Source organism: Electrophorus electricus, chromosome 10 (genome assembly GCF_041902795.1).
Source record: "Electrophorus electricus isolate QZ-2024a chromosome 10, ASM4190279v1, whole genome shotgun sequence".
NCBI lineage: Eukaryota > Metazoa > Chordata > Actinopteri > Gymnotiformes > Gymnotidae > Electrophorus > Electrophorus electricus.
Genome location: NC_137506.1, coordinates 27,721,344 through 27,744,942, shown reverse-complemented (window position 1 = coordinate 27,744,942; position 23,599 = coordinate 27,721,344). Strand labels below are relative to the sequence as shown.

General features: G+C 37.7%; 2 protein-coding genes across 5 annotated transcripts; both read right to left on the bottom strand.

Moving 5' to 3' along the window:
* Positions 1-276: 276 nt before the first annotated feature.
* On the bottom strand, positions 277-12,844 carry lin52 (lin-52 DREAM MuvB core complex component). The gene is made up of 6 exons (XM_027008878.3): positions 12,808-12,844; positions 11,180-11,254; positions 10,795-10,832; positions 10,629-10,695; positions 10,444-10,527; positions 277-749 (listed from the first exon to the last, which is right to left on the bottom strand). Exons 1-6 carry the CDS (start codon positions 12,824-12,826, stop codon positions 694-696), a joined length of 339 nt encoding a protein of 112 aa, XP_026864679.1. The 5' UTR covers positions 12,827-12,844; the 3' UTR covers positions 277-693.
* Positions 12,845-13,146: 302 nt separating this feature from the next.
* Positions 13,147-23,581, bottom strand: pomt2 (protein-O-mannosyltransferase 2). 4 transcript variants are annotated; one of them, XM_027008913.3, is made up of 21 exons: positions 22,879-23,581; positions 22,703-22,787; positions 22,011-22,115; positions 21,601-21,709; positions 21,380-21,488; positions 20,899-21,058; positions 20,701-20,807; positions 20,515-20,597; positions 19,434-19,543; positions 19,047-19,110; positions 18,855-18,915; positions 18,615-18,693; positions 18,194-18,345; positions 17,637-17,728; positions 17,444-17,520; positions 17,290-17,361; positions 17,126-17,185; positions 16,533-16,638; positions 15,998-16,138; positions 14,509-14,620; positions 13,147-13,880 (listed from the first exon to the last, which is right to left on the bottom strand). In XM_027008913.3, exons 1-21 carry the CDS (start codon positions 23,193-23,195, stop codon positions 13,775-13,777), a joined length of 2,307 nt encoding a protein of 768 aa, XP_026864714.2. In that variant the 5' UTR covers positions 23,196-23,581; the 3' UTR covers positions 13,147-13,774. The 4 variants fall into 4 exon arrangements, with proteins under 4 accessions (XP_026864714.2, XP_081578361.1, XP_081578360.1 ...); XM_081722235.1 differs by lacking the exon at positions 14,509-14,620; XM_081722234.1 differs by lacking the exon at positions 22,011-22,115.
* Between the last annotated feature and the right edge of the window lie 18 nt (positions 23,582-23,599).

Sequence of the window (23,599 nt, the reverse complement as noted above, 5' to 3'; positions counted from 1 at the left end):
ATGCTAATGTGGCCAGTCTATAGAATGGCAGTTATTAAATGGAAGTTATTGCCATAATTAAAAACATTTTGACAGTGGCACTTAAACTCCCCTTGTTGTTTTATGCAAACTACATTTAGGATGCTTCACTAAACTGGCCTCTCTGGACACTACATTCTTACTTGTTGCTGTGTAAAAGTAGCTGATTACAATACCAATTAGCTTTATTAAAACAAGCTAAGTTAGTTACTTTAAAATATGCATCTAAAACAACAGAACACAAACAATTCTATTTAATCATTTAAAAAGCAAAAATGTGATTTTATTAAACAATGAGTGTTGTGTTCAAAATAATGCTGAAGGGAACCATAAAATTTGAGTAAATAAATATACAATAGACCTTAAAGAAAACTTACTCTGGAAAAAAAAATATATAGTTTACACATTATATATATATATATATATATATATATATATATATATATATATATATATATATATATATATATATATATATATAAATATAATATATACATATATACATACATACACACACACAAAACTTGCATTTTTAACAGTATATTTATCAATTCCTTATGTCTAATTTTAAGCAATCAACAGATGTTAATGGACTCTGTCACTGCTATAGAATCATGTTATACATGTTCTGCCCGGAGCAGAATACCAGACACCAACAATTTCCTCACACATTCTTCATTTTTTGGGTCTCTCCAAGATGTTGAGGAATTTCCCTCTTGTCATTTCTCTGGCTGAGGGGGAAAAAGAGAAACAATGTGAACATGCTTCTTTGTAAAAGTGGAAAGGTTACAGGTCAAGGTACTACAATGCTAGATACAATTTCAGGGTCAGGCACTTAAGATGAGAAATAAATGCAAAGAGTATATTCAAACGCTTCCTTGTAGATAGGCTGGTGTAATTCATCAGCTCCTTGCAACAAGGGTGCATATCCATCAAGGGTGCTGAACCAGCTGTTCTTGATAGAGATATCAATGAAGTGTGAGAAAGGGCATGGACCCTAGAGATGCCTCATCCAGGTGCTTTGTTTCATGTAATAACAGATTCAAAGGCTCAGTCTCCCTGTGCAGATCCACTGTGCTGGAGAAGTCTCTGATTTTAGAACCTAGGATATCAAAGGCATCAACAACATCCTCATCTTAGCTATTGTGTAGAGTGCAACATAGGTGTTTCGTGTCAGTGAGTATTAGTGGTATAGGAAGATACAGCTAAATAAATATCATATTCTTGAATCTCTAGATTAACTTGTCTGAGTTAATGACTTGAGGTCGTACTTGATCTAATAGCATCGATCCAACAGCACCAATCTCACGAGGCTCACAGGAATATCCAAATTCTTGGATGTTGTTTTTTAACTTTTTCCTATCTTTGATGTTTGCAAGAGTACATGTTGATATGCTACCTACCAAAAACCGATTCCTTTTAAAAGTAATCAGATTCATCTTAATTACACATTACACTTGCAACTTTAACATTCTCACTTTTTTCCTTAGAATGTGTTTTGATATTAATTTTCAAAATTTCTTTTAGATTCACAGGCCAACAAATTGTACTTGAATTAAGGCACTTTTTATTTCTAAATTTTTTAAAGGTTCACAACAAAGGTAAATTTTAAGTCAGTCATATGTATTATTGTTAGGCCATAATCTGTATAAACATGGAGCTTCCACAGTATAGGTGTTGAATTCTTATATAAATAACATTTTTCAGTTAGGTTACTTGTCACAGAATATTTTCTTAAAACCAATATCACTGAATTAAATAATTTTGAAGCACAGTCTTAAAATATGATGCAGTACAAAGCATCAATATGTCATTTATAATTCAGACAAATCCAATGACATTTAAGGGAGCTGAATGCTTTTGCAAGGCATAGCATAATTGAGACTAATTTTCAAACTAAAATAATGAAAATAGGTAAGATTTTGGGCAGCAAGAGGAAGACCAACAGGACTAGAGTAGAGGGTTAGCCAGCGTGTCAGACTGTGGCTAATGGAATAGTGCACTGGGTTGTAATTTAGATAAACCTCTCTGCATGGAATAATAATCCCAATAGTTAGCACCAGTTGCTTAAACTTGTTTTCATCATTGGGTTAACATGATGGATTCACCCTGATTGGTGCTTTTAATTGATTCAACTTTGCTTGGTGCTGTCTATTCAAATAACACAAAATAAAATAATATGAGAAGCAAAGCTGGTCATGCAGGGTTCCATATGTGAATTAAACCATCAAAAGACACTTGGATTTAATTAAGTGAAACAGCGTTGAAAGATGAAGCTCCACCATAAATATGTGAGAATTTCTAAGACCAGTGTGGCTGAAATGCTGCTTTGGAATACCAACGATGGTTGCATAATAAATAACATACCAAGTACAATGTTATTGTGATACAAAAGGACATTTACACATTATGCAAGGAACTTTAAAAACAAAACAATGCAGGATTATGGAGACATTACTTTTTAGCCCTGTTCTTTCTGTTTTTATTGGATAAAGGACCACAATGTTTTCAATATTTTTGGAAAGGTAGAACAAATGCATTGAAAATGAAGTGTCTTTCTATATGAAAAACAAACTAACTAACACAATGATTACTTACAGGTTTCACGCAAGTATTGTCCAATACAGATTATAGTCTTCTGACTCATCTTTCCAAACTACTGCAGGACCTTTGAAGACCACCTCATAACTAACTAGGATAATGTTAACTCTTTCCCATGACCAAGAAGACATTCCATTTGGTTTGGCTCAGCAAGAAAGATAAAGCATTATACTCCACTGAGAACATGAAACAGCACAACTGAGGTCCCCAGTCCTTAGATGGCACATGACAACTTATATTCTTGTGACTTGTGTGTTTAAATTTAAATCTTACTCATTCTGAAAATTCAAGTTTTAGGACACCATCACCACAATCTTTAAAAAATCATGCTGCAAATCATTCAGGCAATGTATTGTACATTTAATTCTAACATGTCTAATTGAAATGTGTCATCACAAGGACCTGTGTATAGATAAATAAAGTATACCCAAAAGGTCTATGAGGCTATTATGATATTAACAATACAATCTCCACTGTTAATCAGTGTTAGAGAGCAAAAAGACTAACAGAGCAATTTCCAACATAGAGCAATTCTGTAATCAGCGGAGATTAGAGACTTTCCATTTGTCACCATGCATCTTAATCTCCATTCTGAGTCCATGATAGTTCCACTAACAGCTCGTTAAATGGGCCAGTGGTTTCTGGAGAGGTCTGTAAATAGGGCCCAGCACCATAGCTGAACTCTTCCCTAGCTTTTTAGTATCCATCCAAACTCTTGCTCATTTTCTGTCCAAAACAATATGGGAGCCTGTCTGGCTCAGTTCACTCCCCCGGAGACCTCGCCACTAGAAAGCACCCCTCTGATCCACTCATTAATTAGATTTCCATTTATCCTCCAGTCCCGTCAGCGCAGAAGGGAAATGATTTGCATTGAGAGGGTTAGATTAAAAGGGGGATGAAGAGGGTCCAGTGAGCTAGCTACCCTCTTCCTTTGGCACGCACCCATACACGTGCGTACACATACGAACAGGAAAGGTAGATCAATACTGATTAGCAGGAGTTAGAGATTTGTTTAGTTGATTAGAAAGGTCAATTACTAATTCTGTACTTAGTTAATCAGCAACTTGTCCCCTTTGACGTCCATGCTGAATGACATATTGTGGATCCAAGAGAGTGTTTTCTCCTTGATGTTATATGAGAAACACTCAGAGTCAACCATGCTTTCTGCCATCTTCCAAGCACACCAAGTACATCTACATTCAAAGCAACAAATCTTAAGTGTTTAACCAAATATTAACAATTTAGGTTACATTACGGAGTGGTAACATTAAGGGGATAGTTCAATAAAGCAACACTGATCAGACTAACAGTAAGTCTCACTGGAAATCATGGCAACAAGCTTCCTCTCACTATCAAAGGGATTACAACTGTATGAAATATTAAAAATATCCTAATTTTTGAGTATATGACTCAACTGCATAGAGAAAAATTAACAAAAATGTCAGTTTAAACAGGATCTAAATAAGCAACATTTCATACCATCAGAGAATGTCTGTGCAGTGTTTTTTCCATCTTATGGGATGTAAGAGATCTGTGAAGGCTACCCACTGTAGCAAGATAGATCCTTTTTAACCCTGAGAAGAAAATTAGTCCGCAGACCGAGCTGAAAACCACCACTTGGACCTGACTGCCCCAATAGTTTTCATTAAGAGTCAAACACACTAGTCGTACCCCTGTTGTGCATCTGAAACTGCCACTTGGCTATTACAGGGCATAATCTTTATTTAATGGATTTAACATCCATATTCACTGCCTGAATCTCATGAGACCAGGGAGGAACACTGAGGACACACGCAGACATACACGCATACACATTAACCCACACCCACTTGTCCCCCGCCTCAGAACACATACACCTGACGCTCATGTTTGTGTTCAAAATTCAATTACCCACTTATTGATACTTCACAGGGATATTTAAGATGCAGACATGGAGAGTGATTTCCCAAGGGAGCCACTGCTTCCTCTTAATGTCCCAGCCGAGAGCTTTCTGCTCCTTACCCCTCCCATTTCTGCTCCACACCAAAAATCATTACAGACACACACACACACACAGGCACGTGAGCGCACCCACATACTTACCCCCACCCCTGCCAGAGCCTATCCCTGTTCAAGAGGTGTCCTTATTAATAGGCAATCAGTCAAAATTCATTCATTAAAAAACTTAAAAGGTTTCACACAGACACTATGATTAGCTGGGAAAGAAAATCCAATGAATTCCTAATGTATTTATGGAAATGAGATGTCATTTTGGATCTGTTGACAGAGGCAGCACAGAGGACAGAGGAGTGAGAGCGAGGTAGATGTGTTTCCTTTACCTCACTACTGAGCCAGCTCAGCTGTGCAGACTGTGTGTGTGTGTGTGTGTGTGTGTATACACACACACACACACACACACACACATATATATATATGAATGAGTGTGTGTGTATACACACACACACACACACACATATATATATGAATGAGTGTGTGTGTGTGTATGGGTGTTGTATAGTTCCTGTACAATTTAAGATTATAAAACAAATATGATATGACTGCATAAGTGCACTCGAAAAATATTCCTATGCTATTAAGGACCCTTTGCTTTGCTTTTAAAACAGATAAGTAATAAGAATCACACATTGCCCTTTTCTTGTCATGTAAGGGTTGGCTTGTATAAACTGGACAAATCCATACATCATACATACAGCTGCAGAAGACAGAGTCAGATCCTGCTGTGCTCTTGCTAAAGCTACTGGCACATGAAATTCTGTTCACAGTCCCTTTGCCATCATGCCAATACTACTCGGTGGCAGCAAATGGTCAGAGTAGGCAGAGGGGGAGGAATGAGAGACGAGGAGAGCTTTCACCTGGCCCAGCTTGTCATCTGACAACACTTCATAAGCACTGGCCCCTGCGGTCGGTGTGTCTCTGATGGATTGATGGAAGCCCATTACTACCATGGGGGGGTGTCCGCACAATCATATTCAGCGTCGCAGTGCACTTAATAGAGCCGAGATTGATCTGGGGGCGGGAGCAGCGGGCACTTGGGCCATTAGCAGCGGACAGGTGTGACCTTCAGGCTCACTCCAGGTAGGAGCACATCCAAGGAAAGGTGGGGCTTGTGTCACTGCAGTTCCTCTTCCTGATTTCCAGGGTTTTTCTGCTGTATCAAATCTTGACATTCACTAAAACCAGGTTCAGGGACTTAGAATTTCTTTTTTTTTGTCTCATTCTCCATTTACATAAACCCTAAGACAACCCTATTTATTGAATCATTTCAGAATCAACCATTTACTAATGAATGAAGGCGCTACTCCTCACTTGTTTTAATTTTTCAGTTTTAATTTCTCATCGTTTTTGTTTTAATTTTTCAACATGTTTTAATTTCACCACAATTGGAGGAATTGTGATAAAAAAAAAGAAAGTTAGGGTTAGAAGCATAACAATCCAAAGGAATTCTGTTTTAACCTGAGACCTATGTTCAAATGTCTTTAATGCAATATTTACAAAAGCAATTATACATATATTTAAAAAAAAAAATCAAATCAAGACCCACCTCATGTAAACCACCTCCCTGCTCCCATTTTGTCATGGGGAAACAAATGTATTACGTCACCCACTCGCCATCTCCTCCTTTTGCAACAGCAAGGATTAGTAGTATCATCAGCTTTGCCTGAGGCCTGCCTGTCCCGGAGGGCCACTCTCCATTCAATTACCTTCAATAACAGCACTTATCAGTGTACTGACTGGCCCTGAGGGAGGAGAGGGTCCTGATGACCACGCTCAGCAGCCCCCGGACAGCAGCATTCATCACGGCCTGGAGCAGATGGGGACTGGTGGGGGGACAGAAGCCCAGGCACGCGTCAGCTCCTCCGAGAGCGCATCTGTTTGGCATCATACGGCTCAGAGCGGATGGGGGCGTTCCCCTTGGGAGAGGGGTTTGGAAGATACCTAGCTACCATGACCACAAATGAATGTGGCCACATGGTTCTATGCACAGCTAGGAGAGGGTACAGATAGTTACTTTTTCTGTTGCTGATTATCACTATACAAAATATCTGCGGTAGTCTGAACGTACCCAAAAAAAAAAGATAATAAATGTCTATTTATGGAGTAGCAAAATTAAAGCAATTTGGTTATTACTGCACTGAATTTCACTTCATTAGATCTTGCTGAGATATATTTATGAAAATTCCAGACATAAGTCAAAAACTCTAAAGAAAGTCCAACTACACACACACACAAAACAAAAAGTGCACTTGTGAATAATTTTAAACTTAAAACAAATATAACTCCAAAAGTTTCATTCACTTGTGTGTCCTCAAGCCTCCAGGGGTGAGTTTTCACTACTTGATTACGTTATCCCCATTAACAAGCTCAAGACTTTATTGGCCACCATGCCTAGGGCACAGTAAATCGTCCACACCCTCTCCCCAGCACTGTTCATCCTCCTCCAACCCTCTGCCAGCTCATTTTCAAGGCACTGAAGAGTGAAAGAACCATGATGAAAAAGTAGGTGAGATTTACAAGGCTTCCCCTGACAGCCAGGAAAAGGAGGAAAATTAAACCCCACTACTTTAAAGGGCACTCGTGTTAGGCACTGCTCAGAAACTAATAATAATCATCATAATTTTGAATTTCCACACTGAGAAATAATACCATGGCAACTACGATTACTTTCTTCACCACATGAACATGGCCTCACAGATTCCATACTAATTTATGGAATTACTAATCAAGAACTGGAGGACTATGTATATGAAAGGAGAGACACCAATAATCCATGATGCAACAAAAATAGACAACTAATACGGTTCACTAAACTCAAATTATTTTTGGCATCAATACCAGATTTCACAATATTTTTCTATGCATTTTAAGAACCAGCACAACCATTGGAAAATAGTCTTTAAGAAAGTAGGGAATTCCAGTCCATTTACAGTACAATGCATCACATAGAAAAGCAGAACATTCCAGAACACCTAAGGCAATCAAACTACTTAGCAAATTCACCTTATTTTACAGTGACTAATAGAAATGTTAATCTCCGTTAACTTCATATCAATTACTGATAAAGGGGAAAACCCTCAAACTACATGGTCTACATGAGGGATCAGGAAGATAGGACTCAATGCCATCAAAAAAACAAACAAACAAACAAAAAACAACCCCCCCCCCCACACACACACACACACCTGTTTGCCAGATTTTATCTGGACAAGTGAGAAAGCTAATTCTGAAATATTTCTCATCACAATGCAACCTATAGAAATTTTACTGGTTTAAGCTTCGTCATGATTGAATACAGCTAATATAGAGTAACACAAATAAACAAGCAGCAACATGAGCTATAAGTCACTTCTTGAGAACAGCTAAACTGACTACATTTCTAGTGAAGCTAGAAGAGTTGGCAATAAGGCAAAAACATCATAACATTTTTCAGGATGCATGACAGATATCATTCCATGTAGTTTTTCTGAGGTTTGCTAATAAGCTGGATACAACGCACAAGCAAATCAGTAGTGCAGGAGTGCCACAATGAAAAAAGGCTCCGTTTTTAAATCACTGCTTCTAAAAATAAAACATGCATCAGGCAATAGGAGGGGAAACCATCAAAAGCAAACAAAAACTGTGACAACAAGCTAATATATAGTGTATGCCTTTTACAAGCTCTCTATAAATGCTGTAATTTAACATGTAGCTGGTCTGTGTTTTTTATTTGATACACTATACCCACTATATACTAAGAAATTGTCGCAATATGCTTTTATCACATTGCCCACACTGATTATATGAAAAAAGATCAAGCTAAATTGCCCTGTTCATACAATAGTAAATCGCAATGAAACAAATCAAATGATTTGGCAGACTATGCACCTACTTTAGACTAAAGCACAAATAAACAGAATTTTCCTGGGTGCAAAAAGTCCATGTAAAAAGCCATTAGCAGAATTAGTCAATATACAGTTTCTGTACTAGTATTTTCCAAATTTGACATTGTCTTAATATTATTCTCCTATATAAATGCCAAAAATACTCCAAGAGTTTAGTTTTAATCACACGCGTAACACAGGTCATTCTTCTGTTGAGATATAGAGTTCACACATAGATAACACATTTATGATATTCAGTTTTTTCTGGGGTTTTTTAAAGATTGTTTTAAGCCTGTGTTATGACAAACTGAGCTATGATCATACTACCATTAAGCATCCTAAATTGCCTAAGACATGAAAAATTGTTTGGCATAATCCCTTGCTAAATAAGCCTATTTAACTATGGCCTCATCGAGGAATTTTACAAATCAGCACTGAACTTACATGATGACCTACCTCTCTGTGCTGTCTCAACACATCAATGAATTCCGAGCACTACTGTGTCTGGGATGAAGCCCACATGTATGCAAAGTTTATAATGACAAATTAGTTTAAATTATATCAAAGTAAATGTGCATCATTCACTTTAAAGTCTACGGTCTCACTATTCAATCCATTATTGCAGTCTTGGTGATATGTTGGTTTTAGGGAATTGCAGAGTTGCGTGGCTAGGTAATAATTAGACTGTAGACATTGCCTGAAGAATATCTACACCATGGACATAGAAAGCTTTGAACAGGCATAAAACTATTTGCCTCTTCCTACTAACTAAAAGCCAAATCAACAATTTTACTGAAGCACTCTTCCTCTCAGAAGATATTAGTTCTGGATCTAAACGTAGTTAAGCTTCGTTACTTTAGAAGGAGGTTAAATGCCCAGCTTTACCCTTATGAAAAACTGGAGTACTGAATATTGTCTCTAATCTGTATAGATTAGAGTGAGACTGAATTCAGCAAAATGGTCACACTGCATTTCAAAGCTGCAGATCAGTTGGTCATTACAATTATAATACAGAAGCTACTCAATATGAAGATTCGGTTGATTTTTAAACATTTTAATAGAAAGATGGGGAAAAAGTAAGCATAAAAGACATGAAAAATCTGTGACAAGACCCAGCAAAAAACAAACCCGACACTCTTAGAATTAGTTTTAAATGAACTACAAAAAAACCCTGGAGCTCTCATTCACAGAATAACAGGAATTGGCATCTGCAAGCCAGACAAGGATAATGCATCTCAACATTGCAAAGTAGCTACATGCACACAAGGTTGCCTAAACCATCTTTCCTCCAATTGTTTTGAGATAGAAAACTCCCAACAGGGAGGCCAAGGAAATTAACGCAGTTTCCCTGAGATACATCACCTAGTTCATTACCATGGAGTAGATAGATATGACATTTACATAAATTAGTGAGATACTTTCACTAGTTTTTCTATTGTTGGTAAAGTCGCAGACCTGTCATGTATCAATATCTTTAGCATGAGCAAAACCTGATAGTTATACAACAGTCATTCTAAAGAACTACTTTATTCTTTTTAGCTTTTTCCATTACTTGAATCCATTTCAGTCTACTGCTTAATTTCCACATTTGTTTGAGGGAGCAGGCCATTATAGTGATTCAAAGGGACCAAAAAGTAATGCTTTTGCTACATCCCATCTGCTATTCCTTAACGTGTTCTGTTTTTTCTTTCTAAAATTCAGTCAGATCAATCAGACTACAGCTAACCATAACAGCCCTATGTTGAAAGTAGCAGTGTTGACTATACATCAGTATAGATGCCATAAGGAAGCCATGAACATCCTTCATTGCATGTAATTCAATTGCTTCTTTTTGATTAAGAGCACCATCTAGAGGAGGAAATAGACACTGGCCTGCAAGCTCAAACGTTGCTACACAATGGACGACAAATTCCAGTGTTGTTGCTGTGTTTGTTTGTTTTTTTTTAAGTCGATATAGTCTACTTACACTCTTCCAAACCCAGCTGATATGCCAGGTTCTGTAGCCCTTTAACTTTTTCCATCAGGTTAGCTGTGGTCAAACTTCCAAGCTCTGAGACAGAAAAGTAGTTTGCAGCAATTGAATAAAAACACAAAAATTGTGTATTACATAAACATTTAGTATACATTATGGACTTTGTAAAAACATATTACCTTTCAACATTTCAATATCTTCTGACTCCAATTCTGCCATCCATTTGGGTGGAGAATTTGTAATTGGCTAGAAAACAATAAAAATAAAGATAAAGGACTTATCTTCCTCTAATTGCACTACACAAGTTAACATCATTAGCATCCAATATATGGGTATTATACTCACATTTTTAAAAGAGGCAGCAAATTCAGAAACCCCTGGCACTGTTGTGTAATATCAATATGACAGAAAAAGCCAACCAAATCAATTAAAGAATACAATTTGTGCAAAAAAGAAACATGTTTAATCCCATAATTCTGATAATATATACCACAATACAGGTCATATATTGGGGCTCCATATACCTATGTATAGTCTATATCCTCCCACAACCCAGGCAGTGCCAGTGTGCATTTTTATTTTCTCCTGCTACATGTAATTAGTAGCATCTGGGAAAGCTAATCAATGTCTTCAAACAGGTAGCAATGTGTAAAAAGTTCCAGTACCATTTTTTGAGGACATGGGGTCTCAAAAGGCGAAAAAAAATTAAACCTTTAACATATAAACTTACACTGCTCTGGCCACAAGTCAGGTGAAGCTCGATCAAGTTTTTCATAGCTCAGCAAAGAGGACTCAAAGTCCTCACCTACAGACAGAAATGGTTTAACGCATCCTAATTATTAAGGTCAGTGAATGCTGCATAATCTTTTAGAGGTTTTCTACTCAGTTTATCTTTAAGGATTCAGAGTCAAATCAATTTAGTTAATGGCAATTCTGCAGTGAAAATTATCTTCAGGTTTTCTTCAGAGTTAATCTTTGTCCTGCAAACCATCCAAAAGTTAAGAAATTTTATTTTCTTTATGATATTAAAAGCTGACAATCTACAACCAGAAAATAAGCCTCAAGCAAGTGTAAAAAGTAATTACAACCCTGTCAAGGAAAATCTCATTATTATAACAACAAATGTTAATCATAACAGCTGTAATTAATGGTAGGTTAAATATTAAATATTGTTAATGAAGACAAGTGGATGGTAATTTGGTAGTTATAGCCCACTAGTTGTGTTCATAAAGCTTTTGGATTTAAAAGATCTCCAAAAAATGAACATACACAGTTATCAGTTAGATTACAGAGTGTAAACTCAGAAGTAGAAATATAAATATACAGCTGCAGTGATGGGATTTTTTTTTTGTCATTTATGAAACACAAGCATTGAGGAGGTTGCTACTAATCAAACACCACCTTCTAGTCAGGTGAAACTGGTGCTAATCATACATGTAGGCTGGTTTATGTGACGTTATGTCTATAATAAGTTAACTAGCTACATAAATTAGTGAGATACTTTCACTAGTTTTTCTATTGTTGGTGAAGTCACAGACCTGTCATGTTTCAAGACCTTTAGCATGAGCGAAACCTGATGGTTATACAAGTCATTTTAAAGAACTACTTTATTCTTTTTAGCCTTTTCCATTACTTTAATCTATTTCAGTCTACTGCTTAATTTCCACATTTGTTTGAGGGAGCAGGCCATTATAGTGATTCAAAGGGACCAAAAAGTAATACCTTTTCTACATCCAATTTGCTATTCTTTAACACGTTCCTTTTTTCACCCCTGTTCCTAGTTAGACATGTAGTCTTATCTGTGTGGCGTTAAATCTAAAACTAGTTAAGATACCTAACCTAACTAGCTAGTACATATCCATCTCTTTAATAGTTCTTCACTAGCTGGCTAGCTAAACATCTACCTAATAAAAAAAGACAAAGTTCTCAGCATCTACAATACATGTTAACCAACATTAACACAATTCAGATTTGGAGGTTTTGTAGGCTTCACTCATTAGATACACGTTATTTTCATGTTAATTAGCGTTATCTAAATTAAGCCTACTTGCTAGCTAAGCTAGCTGTCTCGCTAAACTAGGTAAGTAGCTAGCTAAGCAGAAATGGTCTGTAAATACATTTTGCTAACGACAGGTTAGCTAGCTCTTAGCTGGCTAGCACTACTAGAGACTGAAAATAGGTGCTAGCTGGCTATATGTAAAGTAAAGGCAGCTTTAATTTGGAACTACTAACTTTACTACTGAACACGGTGAATTGCACCATGCACATACACGTATCACTTCAAGCAGTTAACTCCTCGTGTAACATTTACATATAAACACCAGGGAAACTTGTTACTAGAGAGGAATTAAATTTTACCTCCATTCGGAGACGCCATCTTGACAGCAACACACGTGACGTTTTAAAGCCAATGGACGGCAAAAGCTTAATTGACTGACATGGTACGTTCCGCCTCCTCTACTCGTTTACTGACTGCTGTGGAATGCAGTTTTCCAAGTAATCACATTCATAGGTAATAACATTCATCAGCGTTATGTCAAACAGCCACAACACAACCGAATTCACACATTAGTAGCGCAAATGGGCCAAGGTTTAAATCACCGATTTATAGCAAAGTTTATTATAATAGATCAGTGGCTTAGACGTATGTTGAACTGTAACATGCATAATGAACCAATAAGGAACAATAAATTATTGTAAAAATATTTATTGTTTACAATGATGTAAAATGGTCTGCGTAATACCAATCCTAAGACATTAAACAAGCAGGACATATAACCTCTATTGCTATTTGTGGCTAGAACTCTAGAATCCATAACTAAGCAAGTCACCAACATGGGGATTAGAACTTTTAATAAGAAGGTACAAGTTCCAAAAGGCAGTGACATTTAAAACACTATTTTCAAAACCAAGACTATCAGCTTCCCACAGTTTATTGGGCTAATTGCTCATCACACGTTATTCATAATGCTCTTTAAAATTATTACCTAAAAGGCACTTTGTGTCTTCTGGTTGTGTTTCTAAGTCAAACTAATAATGTTAAAGTACATCCAAGTATCTTTGTAAATAATGATGTCAGTCATGTTTTACAATACTGATCACATTTTAATTGAAATTTCCTCTACTGCAAGAGAAAGAAAATATAATCTACCTGTAACTAATAAAACCAAATGATGTGGACAGTTCTACCATTTTACAAAATATGTTGCAAAGCAAAATCTTGTGTAGTGTAGCACTCAAAAGGTCTTCAAAATACGCTGAAATGTAACTTGACACCTAATTTTAGAATCTTAACAGTCAAAGAAGCTCCCCCCTTCAAAATGCTCTAAAATTCCCAGGAGTCCAACCATCTGAGTCCAGACATGGAAGAGGTGGGGTCATGAGCCAGTGGGCCGCTCATGCCATAGGACAGCGGATGAAAGAGGTAGAAACTGTACAAGAGAAAGAGACATTGAAACACTTCAGTTAAGATTATAGGTCAGTTTCCCAGTCCAAGGTTAGTCATAAACCTAGATTAAGCAGCTTTCAATGGTGAATTACTAGTGACATTACAGTTAATGATTATTAATTAATTGTATTTATCTTATCGGCTTCAAGAAACTGGCCCTAAAAAGCATACATTGCAATTTGAAAAAAAAATATGTGCAACATATTTATATGAGCAACTTTATTACTTAAAAATGTTTGTTGACACGGGCAATGGAAACAGAAATTGTCAAATTCTAATTTAAAATGTTGCAAGCAAACACACACACACTCTCTCTCTCTCTCTCTCTCTCTCTCTATATATATATATATATATATATATATATACACACACACACATTTTATATATATATATATATTATATATATATATATTACATATTACACACACACACAAACAGTTTAGGTGCTAAAGCAATGTTCATTAAAACAAGATTATTTGAATGGAACCATGAAGATACACCATTACAGGAAATAATAAAGATCAGTTCCTTGAGTTCGAGAAAGGCGCTATATAAATATAAATAACAACAACAACAACAACAACAACAACAACAAATCAGACTGTTGTCACCTGTAGAGGACTCCAAATAGGAGAAGTGTCAGAGATCCTCTCAATATACACTTTGCAACAGCTGGACTAAACAGGAGGTCAGTATTGTGTAGAAATGTGTCCAGTGTTATTCCTTTAAAAAGAGTAAAAAGTCAATTGGTTGCAAGAAAGACTTCTCAATTTTTATTTGTGCCAGATTTTCTATGGTTTAATTAAAAAAAGGTAATCAGTTGTTGGAACCTGTGGAAGCTAAGATGGACCAAACAGCTGGTTTACAGATGAGTGATTACTGGACAAACACCATTCTCCAAACTGGCTAATCAACTAAACAACTTTACCACCCCACTGAAAGTGTGCCACACCTTGCACTTTACTTTTGAGGAGATACATTTACAGGTTATTCAAATGACAGAACATCTTAAAACCCCAGGCTCCTATGCCAGAGTCATGTTAGTAGGCTTCAGTTCTGCTTTCATCAGTTATGCCATAATGGCTCCATTACAAACTGCTACAACTTAGAGTGCACCTCTCCATCTGCCAGCTGGATTGTTAACTTCCTGTTAGATAGAAAGCATCTTGTGCACCTGAGACCTTACCTGTCAGGGCCCCTGTCCTTCAGCACTGGGGTTCGTTAAGTCTTTTTATTTCCAGTGATCCTACCATCAAGCTGATAAAATTTACTGATGACACAACCTTAACAGTGCATTCGCAACAATGGCAAGATAGTGAAGTGGTTCATTTGGCTACATGATGTGCTGAACTTGGAGCTCAATACAAAAACAGTAGATTGTGACAGATGTCTGTAAATAAGTCATCCATCTGTCCCCTTCTGGAAATCAACAAACTTGTAGTGACTAAAGTGGTCATTCAAATTCCTAAACACCACCAACTCCAGGGATCTCAAATGGGAGAAGAACGCAACAACTGATAATTAATCCTAATCATCAGGAAAGCTCATGAGTGAATGCTCTTTCTGAGGAAGTTGTGGAAACTCAGCATCTCTAACCAGTCTGAACTCAGTTTTACAGATCCGCCATCAAAAGCATCTTAACTGCATCTCAATACTGCCGAAAGCATCTTAACCTCATCCATATCTGTGTGCTTCAACTCAGCCTCCTCCTGCTTAAGAAAGGCTGTCTGATCAGTGGCAGCACTTGGTCCGAGACTGCATGACATCATTTGTTCGTTGCACAGATATTTTTGCACTGCTTTGCCAAGCTAAATTCATTGCATTGTTCTGTAGTACAATGCTAATCCTAATGCACACAAAATGCTAACAGGTCAACTAAGTCGAAAAGTCATTAATATACAAATGTATAAGCACTGAAACTACCTTTAGGGCTGTTTTATACATGGTTTGCAGCTGGCTTGTGGATCAATAAATACCATGTATCAGTTTCACCCAATAATATGCTGTTTCTGAGCCATGCTCTATCAATGCACTGCTGCCTTTTTGGAGGAAACACAGCTTGGAGGATGATGGTGTCAGCCATCTTCAGTTTCCCAATACCTGTAAGCATACTGCTAAACAGCATTGCAGGGAAGTAGTGGTGATAGTAGAGGATGCGGCCCATGGTGTAGAAGGGCAGGTAGTGTATCAGCCAGCCCAAGAAAAGCAACCCTCCGCCCTCCATAAGAATCTGACTGTGTGCTGCAGGCAGGGAACAGGCATAATTGATGGTGAAAACCACAGTCGACCACAATGACATATATAATTTAAATTTTAATTTGCATAAATACAATTGATCAAATAATACTTTTTTGTATATGGACAGGAGTGTCAGGATCAGTGGAAGGCTTCTGGGGTTTAATTCATGAACACAGTACACCCTCAAACTAAGGCCTGAGTAAACCACCCAAAGCCAGAACTATTTATCAGTGCCGAATATGCTAACATGGACATTTTATGGCAGGCTGTGTTTAATAACCTAATTAATAAATAACCTAATTTTTAAATTCAGTATAAGCACTAATTTTCCCTTCTGGCAAACCACTCTTTGATCCCAAACCAACATGGAGGCCTAGAAAGGAAACCACCTGCTTACCTTTCCTATCTCCCTCTAACTTAATGCCTCTCTGTAAGGTCAAAGAGCACCCCATCGCCATTACAACAAACAGACCCAGCGCGAACAGGTTCAGCCACCAAATCACCTAAAGGAGAAAGGATATTATTGAGTGGCAAATTCATGCACATCAGTGTAGCTTTGCTGATTTTCAAATGACTATTTTCTAGAAATGTTTTTTGCATATATGGTAGTTGAAAGTTTGTGAACCCTTTAAGTTTCTGCAAATTCTGACAAAAGGATGACAATCAGGTTTGAGCAAGCACTTCTGCCACTCACATATGTAAGATTACATTTTCAATAATAAATAAATAAAGTCTAATTTTTTTGTCTTGTTTGTTTGATTTGGTTCTCTTTATCTACTTTTAGGACTTGAGCAACTGATTAAGTTTTAGGTCAAAGTTATGAATAAATATAGAAATACTTAAAGGGTTTATAAACTTTCAAGCACCACTATTATGTGTAAATTACATGATCAGCCAATGTTTGTGCTAACTCACGCACACAGTTCCTTAGGTTTTGATACTTGTTGTGGCAATAATAGTAAGGAAACAAAGAGAAGGATAAACACTCACAGGGTTCCCCAATAGATACACGCGGTATTCTGTCTCATTCACCCCAGAAAATCTCAAACCCTAAGAATTACATCAACAAGGATTAGATGTAAAGAGGTGTATTTAATTGCTGACCAATTCCAGTTTTGCGCTCTCATCAGTGTGACAATTTCAATGTAAAATACCTGATAGTTGATAGGCCAATGCCAAGGTTTAGAGCTGACCTCATTGTCCTTAGGTTTCAGGCCACTGTTGCCCTGTTAAACAGAATAAAACAATAAAAACTGCATTAGAACATTGCTGGACACCCCACTACAAACTCATTTCCTTTATTCTTACCCTGATCATGACAATATGAGATTCCAGCAAGATCTCCAAAAAGGATGGCTTGAGGACACACAAACTAATGTTGGGCACTGCAGAGATACAGAACAACCATACAAGCAAATTCACAGTCAAAAGCATTGGTAGGAAATAATCAGATATAGTATGATGAGCAAATCTAAAAAAGGGATAAGCCACCAGGACCTACACTTGGGATTGATGTGATCCTCAATGTTCCACTGGGAGCTGGGAGTTTCCTTTAAATATGGACTACATGAGACCTCCACTTGTTCCCAGCCCCTTTAAAACAATGATGCATGTGCCTTAACAAAAATGCACCCCTTCTATTTTATTAGTTTTGCACTGCATTTATTAAATTTGCACTGCATTTATTAAATTTAAACTTATCATTGTTTAAGATAGACCTTATGTATTTTGCACTTCTACGTATCAGCATTCATCCCTGTATTCTACAGTATTCTAGTTCATTGGTATATTTAATTCTAACCTACTATACTGTACTTAGATATATTCTATTAGTAAATGACAAAGCACTTTTGTAAGTCGCTCTGGAAAAGAGTGTCTGATAAATGCTGTAAATGTAAATGTAAATTAACAATGTGCTCGTAACTTCTTTACAGCCCATTATTGAATTATATCAGAGCAGGAGGGCTGGGTCTGGCATGGGTTTGGCATTTTGGTGAAAACCCAACACACACTACTCCCACAGGTGGGAGACTGATCCCATATTGGAGAAAATCTCACCACTTTGGCAGGGTCTTCCCCGAGGAGTATAACACACAGCCGGTGGCATGATGCAGGAAGCGTACTTTGCTACGCAGTACCTTAACTGGGTCTCCCTGCTTCCCACCGCACACTTCCACCTGCCACAAGTCATTAGGATCTCCGGTGCCATTCTGAAGAAGTGAGGGGAGGCCTGAGTTCGAGATCTGCAATGCTCTTACCCTTATGCAAACATCTGTTTTAAGGAATCAGGTGTTGCCAAGTTGACTAACAGCGAAAAGCCTGCTGCCTCCAGTTAGTATATTACATACATAATCCTAATAGGTAAATATTGCATTAATTATACATAAGCACAATTTGCATTGTTCACTGATCTATTCCTTTAAGCATGAAGCTAACAGGCACATCAGCTTACTGCCTAGGCTGTAACAGCAATACGTACAATACCATAGCCTGTGACCTGCAGGTGCTTCTTGGTCAATGGCGCCTCATGGAAGTGACTGTGTAGGTTTCGCATGCTCCTAGAAGGTGTTTAGACAACAAGTGTTAGATCACAAGAGATGGGGTCAAACCCTTCCACAACAGCCTGTCCAATTCATGCATACTTGTAGGCTGGATTTAAAAGGTAATAAATGAAAATATAAAATCACAATTAGTTAAACATGATCATTGAAATCCTCACTCTTTGTGCTCCAGCCGAATGATGTCACCATGTCGGAGAAGCTCAGGAGTATCAGAGTAGTCTAGAAATAACCACAGGAAAACATCAACACTAGCACAAGGGACCTTTTCAAGAATAAACCAGTGTTCACATGAGTGCATTCACATACGCATGTACAGGTATACACACACTTGTGTACAAATTTCCTCTCACCATCATTGTCAGGCCTTTTAACCAGCCACAAGTTGTTGTAGTCTTTGTGCAGGTAGGCAGTAACCTGTTTGGGGTAAGCAGAATTGGAAGACAGTTTAAGATTAATTCAAGACTGTTCCTATTAAGCATTTATTAAATAAAAAATCATCAGTATGTAAATAACAATATTTCTTCTTCTTTTTCAAGAAGAACTGCCTGGTTAAAAATTCACATTTCAAGCATATGTAATTGGAACAATTCTTTATGACTGATATGTAGCCCATGAAGGGGTTACCATTACTACTTACTACTGCTGTATGAGTGAGTACAATAATTCCATCTGAGGGACCAAAGAGAAGGGATGGGGTCATCACATGTCTATCAGTGTAAAAATGTGGAGGTACCAACCTGCTGCTGGTGTGCACCAACCCCCTCTGGATAAAGGTGCCAGTGAGAATGTAAGTATCCTCCAGCTATACGCAGGTTCTTCACCGTTATTATGGAGCCATAAGCCAAGTCTGCTTATGTGTTTAGAAATAAAGCAAAAACAGAAATAGATGTAATTTGTTATGCCTGTTATATATTATATCCTTTGGGAAACCATCCTCCACTACATTTGATACAATTGGAGGCCTTGATATGTTGTATGTGCATATTCAAGATCTAGTCAAAATAATGAAATCTCCACATAAGAAAAGTCTACTTGGAGGCTACTAAATCAAAATTGCAAAGGCAGCCACATAGGTTAGTTGTTTTAGATTAAATGCCAGTTAGCACACAATGAAGGATACATGGCTAAACACCACAAAACTACAGCCTCAAAATTTGGTCTTTGACCCAATCTCATAAAAGTACTATATCATAACCTTTTGAAAACAACTTGCCTGACCGGTCATCTTTCACCCTTATCCCTATATTTGGAATATATTAAACTGGCCAAGAGGTGCCATTTGTAGTGTCTGTTGTAAGATATTCCATAATGGTATATGTGTTGCTATCTTGTGAAAGTTTTTATGTCTGCTCTATATGGTCGTCAAATTAGCAAAGAATATCATGGAATTTTACGGAGCAATCAATTTTCCTTTCTTAAGTTGTCAAGTTCAAAGATGACAAAATCAACTAATTCCAAAGTGTTTTAATGAACCCTAAAATGAAATCAAACATCATCCACACCCTTCCCACTAGATCTAACCATTACTAGATCTAACCATCATTGCACCTTGAAAGGGAACACAGAAAGTAGATTTCCAATTCCTCCATACCTAGATAAAACAGGAGCCCAGTATCCCACTATATCTCATCTTGTCCAGGAAGGAATAACCTACTTCTTATTAGATAATTTTATGGCTCCCTTTTGGAAATCGTAAATGAGTTAAGATTAACTTGGAACAAAACTTTGCAGCAGATATCTATACAAAAAAAAAAAACATTAGAAGCTTCTAGACAAAAGAAATATACACCTATACTTATTAAAAAAAGATATACTTGCATTCTGGCATGGTGGCACTGTGCAGGTTGTTTCCAATCAGGCGGGACTGGAAAGCTGAGCTGAAGAAACCATCGCCTGGACCACTGGGAAAGAAGACACCGGGGGCTTCTGGTTGAAATTCTAACTAAATGGTACTGGAATTAGCATCTTTGACAACAGAAATGGCGATAGCAAAGTTTGGTATACCTTCTGTTTAAAATGACAAAATGGATGGCAAATACTGTAGTATAGAGGAACAAGGGGAGCATTATCAATCCAAAGATCCGGGCAGACAAGTGCTTGACAAAATCCACCTGACAAGAAATTAAAACTGCAATTAAATATTGAACAGATCCAAACCATGTGCATCTGAGACTTTCAAAAAGAGCTCCATCTTGTCCATACCATAGAGAGATGGAGGTCCCCCAGTAGTTTCCAGAGGTCCCATGCAGTTTTGATGCCCACTAATAAGATGACAAACAGCCCCACAAACTTCACCCCCAGAGAGCCAGAGAGGTTAACCCCCGTCAGAATTAGCCAGAGCCACCAAGACCAGCTGAAGGGCCTGACATATAATTGTTAGAATAGCAAAATGAAACCCTCATTGTGCAGAAGTAGAAACAATTTAAATTGTGCCCAAAAATACAAAAACAAATCCTATGGAACAGATAAAAAATGTACTTGAGTACCATTTTAATGAATAAGATGATTACTGACTAGCCTGTGTGTTAGTTCTTCCTACTAATCACAATAAAAACTATTCTGCCATTTCTCTGTAAATAAAGGACTAAAACCTGCTATCAGTCAATATAGCTTAAAAATTCAATCATAAAAAGGTTTGAACTAACATGACAGGTCTTGCTGAACACAAATAGTGTTGCCCTACCTGAGCCTCTGTTGGTTGAATTTGACCATGCTAAGTACAGCTCCCATGATAAAAAACAGGAGGATGGGGTCCAGCAAGATGTACTGGGAGAGAGTAATGCACCCAGTGTCTGCCAAGCAGAATGGTTCATTTAAATGATGCAGCACTTTTAGTAGCACATTTTGTACTATCCTTGGATAGTACAAATACATAACTCAAATGCATAACTAACTCATACTGACCAAAAATGATCATGGAGGCTGCAATGAGTGCAGCCAGAGTAGAATGTGATAGCTCCAGCACCACCAGGAATGCAAAGGCAGGCAGGAAAGAACCAAGGGCTGCACAGAACTGAAAAGGTGAGCCACAGTCAGCAGTATTAATAATGCCAATGGGGACTCGTTTTAAAACTATTAAAAGACTAAGAAGGAAATATAAAATTGGTATTATACATCACACCAGCAGATACCCATGTTCTGCATACAAAGGCACGTTTGGGTGTCCTCAGAAGATACTTTATCAGCAGCTAACTGCAGCTACAATATCTTCATCAGAAATACATAATGGCCCCTTTTTTCATAGTGATGCAGTCAAATCTTATCAAGCATACTGTGAATGATCTGAACCATGAAAATTGTCATAAAACATTTACCCCTCTCATTCCCCAGTAGTTATGATGCTCATATTTATCCCCTGGTTTGATGAAAGGAAAGGTACCATCATAGCCTGTCAGGTATCCAGCCAGTCCAATCAGCATCTGAGCCCAGAAGGCAAAAAAGCCTTTATTTAAACCCTAAAATTCCAAATCCTGATTCATCCTACAATGCTACAAGATTTTCCAAGGGAAACACAACACCTAACACAAGAATACTAGCACCATATTACAGTGGTAGACTTCTTAAATAATTGCATTATTGTTGGATTGATAATAGGATTTGATTACTGATTTGTCAAAAATCATTCAGAGATACATGCACAGGCTACTTTTATGAGGTAAACATCTGTAGATCATATGTCATGCACAGTTTGTCAGGAATTTTCATCTTGCTGACCCTTACCCTGATATTATTTAGGTTGCAGGCTGTTCTTAATGCAGCAGACACAGATTTGGAAGTAGGTACTGGTATGAGAGGCACACCATTTCTGCTGGAGTTCTATTAGTGTTACTGATGGGTTCAGAGTGGTCTGCAACTCAAAAATACTGAGCCAATAGCTGACCGATGGTCCGAAACTGACCAAATTGTGCATGGCTGGGAATGTTTCAAAAATGTATAACTATATCTTTAAGGCGCTGTCCATTAATTCGCGTTGGCCGTGATATATCTGTTTGGATGAATTCCTCACCTTTCCGAGCGGTGGGTGGACGTCAAAGAAAAACGTGCGATTAATATAATAGCTTCCCATTTTCCCAAAATGAGTCTCATCCCAGCTGCAAACAAATGACAATTCGATTAGGCTAAGTGGTCCATAAATTCCGGCGAGCAATTTTAATACAAGCCGTTTTTCAATGAAGCGCTCACCATATATGTGCAGGCTCTGTGATCTTGTAAAATCGTGTGCACAGCGAAAGAACTACCACCAAAAGCAGATGATATTTCGGTACATCGTCACTATGACAATAACGCTTCCACCGTCTGCACATCTTTTGAGAGGTTCCGTTAAAGGCCGCTCTACTAGTGTTACACATTCTGTGCGCTTTGCGGGCTTCAGGTAGCACAGGCTCGATGTGGGGACAGTCCCTCTTCGCCACCGTTGCCATACATTGTTTCCGATTTCGTAAAGCAGGTGAGCTTTGTCTCTGTTTGCAATGATCCACGTGTAAACTATCTTCCATCATTATTGCTATAAAAGTGTTGGAATTTAATTAAATGTGCAAAAGTGTCCCGTGAACGAGAAACACCACCGATATAGCTGAGAAATTATCTATTAATAGACCTAGCTACCTGTCTAGCTAGTGACTAGTTATCACAGCTAGCCAGAATATCGCAGCGAGAGATTCGTGTAGGAAATTTACTCTCATCTCATTTGTTATAAACGCAGTAACATTAGCTGAAAGATGACTGAATAAAAAATAAATGTTAGACAATGCAGATGTTGGAATGCAAACTGAATCTTTGGTGGACTGATTACAAAACTGCAAAGTTTCCAGCATGTCCTAGTAGCAGTCCCAGCTAGATAGCTAGCTGTTTACTCTCCGGTTACTTTATCCTCAACTTATTCTTGCCCGTTCTTCGTTTACTG

What these genes read in the sequence shown, in the direction of transcription:
- lin52 (XM_027008878.3), bottom strand. An exon ending in AGATATTGAAATGTTGAAAG is followed by an intron (nt 10,528 to 10,628) that starts GTAATATGTTTT and finishes TTTCTGTCTCAG; the next exon opens with AGCTTGGAAGTTTGACCACA. An exon ending in TCAGCTGGGTTTGGAAGAGT is followed by an intron (nt 750 to 10,443) that starts GTAAGTAGACTA and finishes TTTCCCCCTCAG; the next exon opens with CCAGAGAAATGACAAGAGGG.
- pomt2 (XM_027008913.3), bottom strand. Translation starts at nt 23,195, where the DNA reads ATGATGGAAGATAGTTTACACGTGGATCATTGCAAACAGAGACAAAGC. An exon ending in GGGACCTCCATCTCTCTATG is followed by an intron (nt 20,808 to 20,898) that starts GTATGGACAAGA and finishes ATTTCTTGTCAG; the next exon opens with GTGGATTTTGTCAAGCACTT. An exon ending in CAGTGCCACCATGCCAGAAT is followed by an intron (nt 19,544 to 20,514) that starts GCAAGTATATCT and finishes ACACATAAGCAG; the next exon opens with ACTTGGCTTATGGCTCCATA.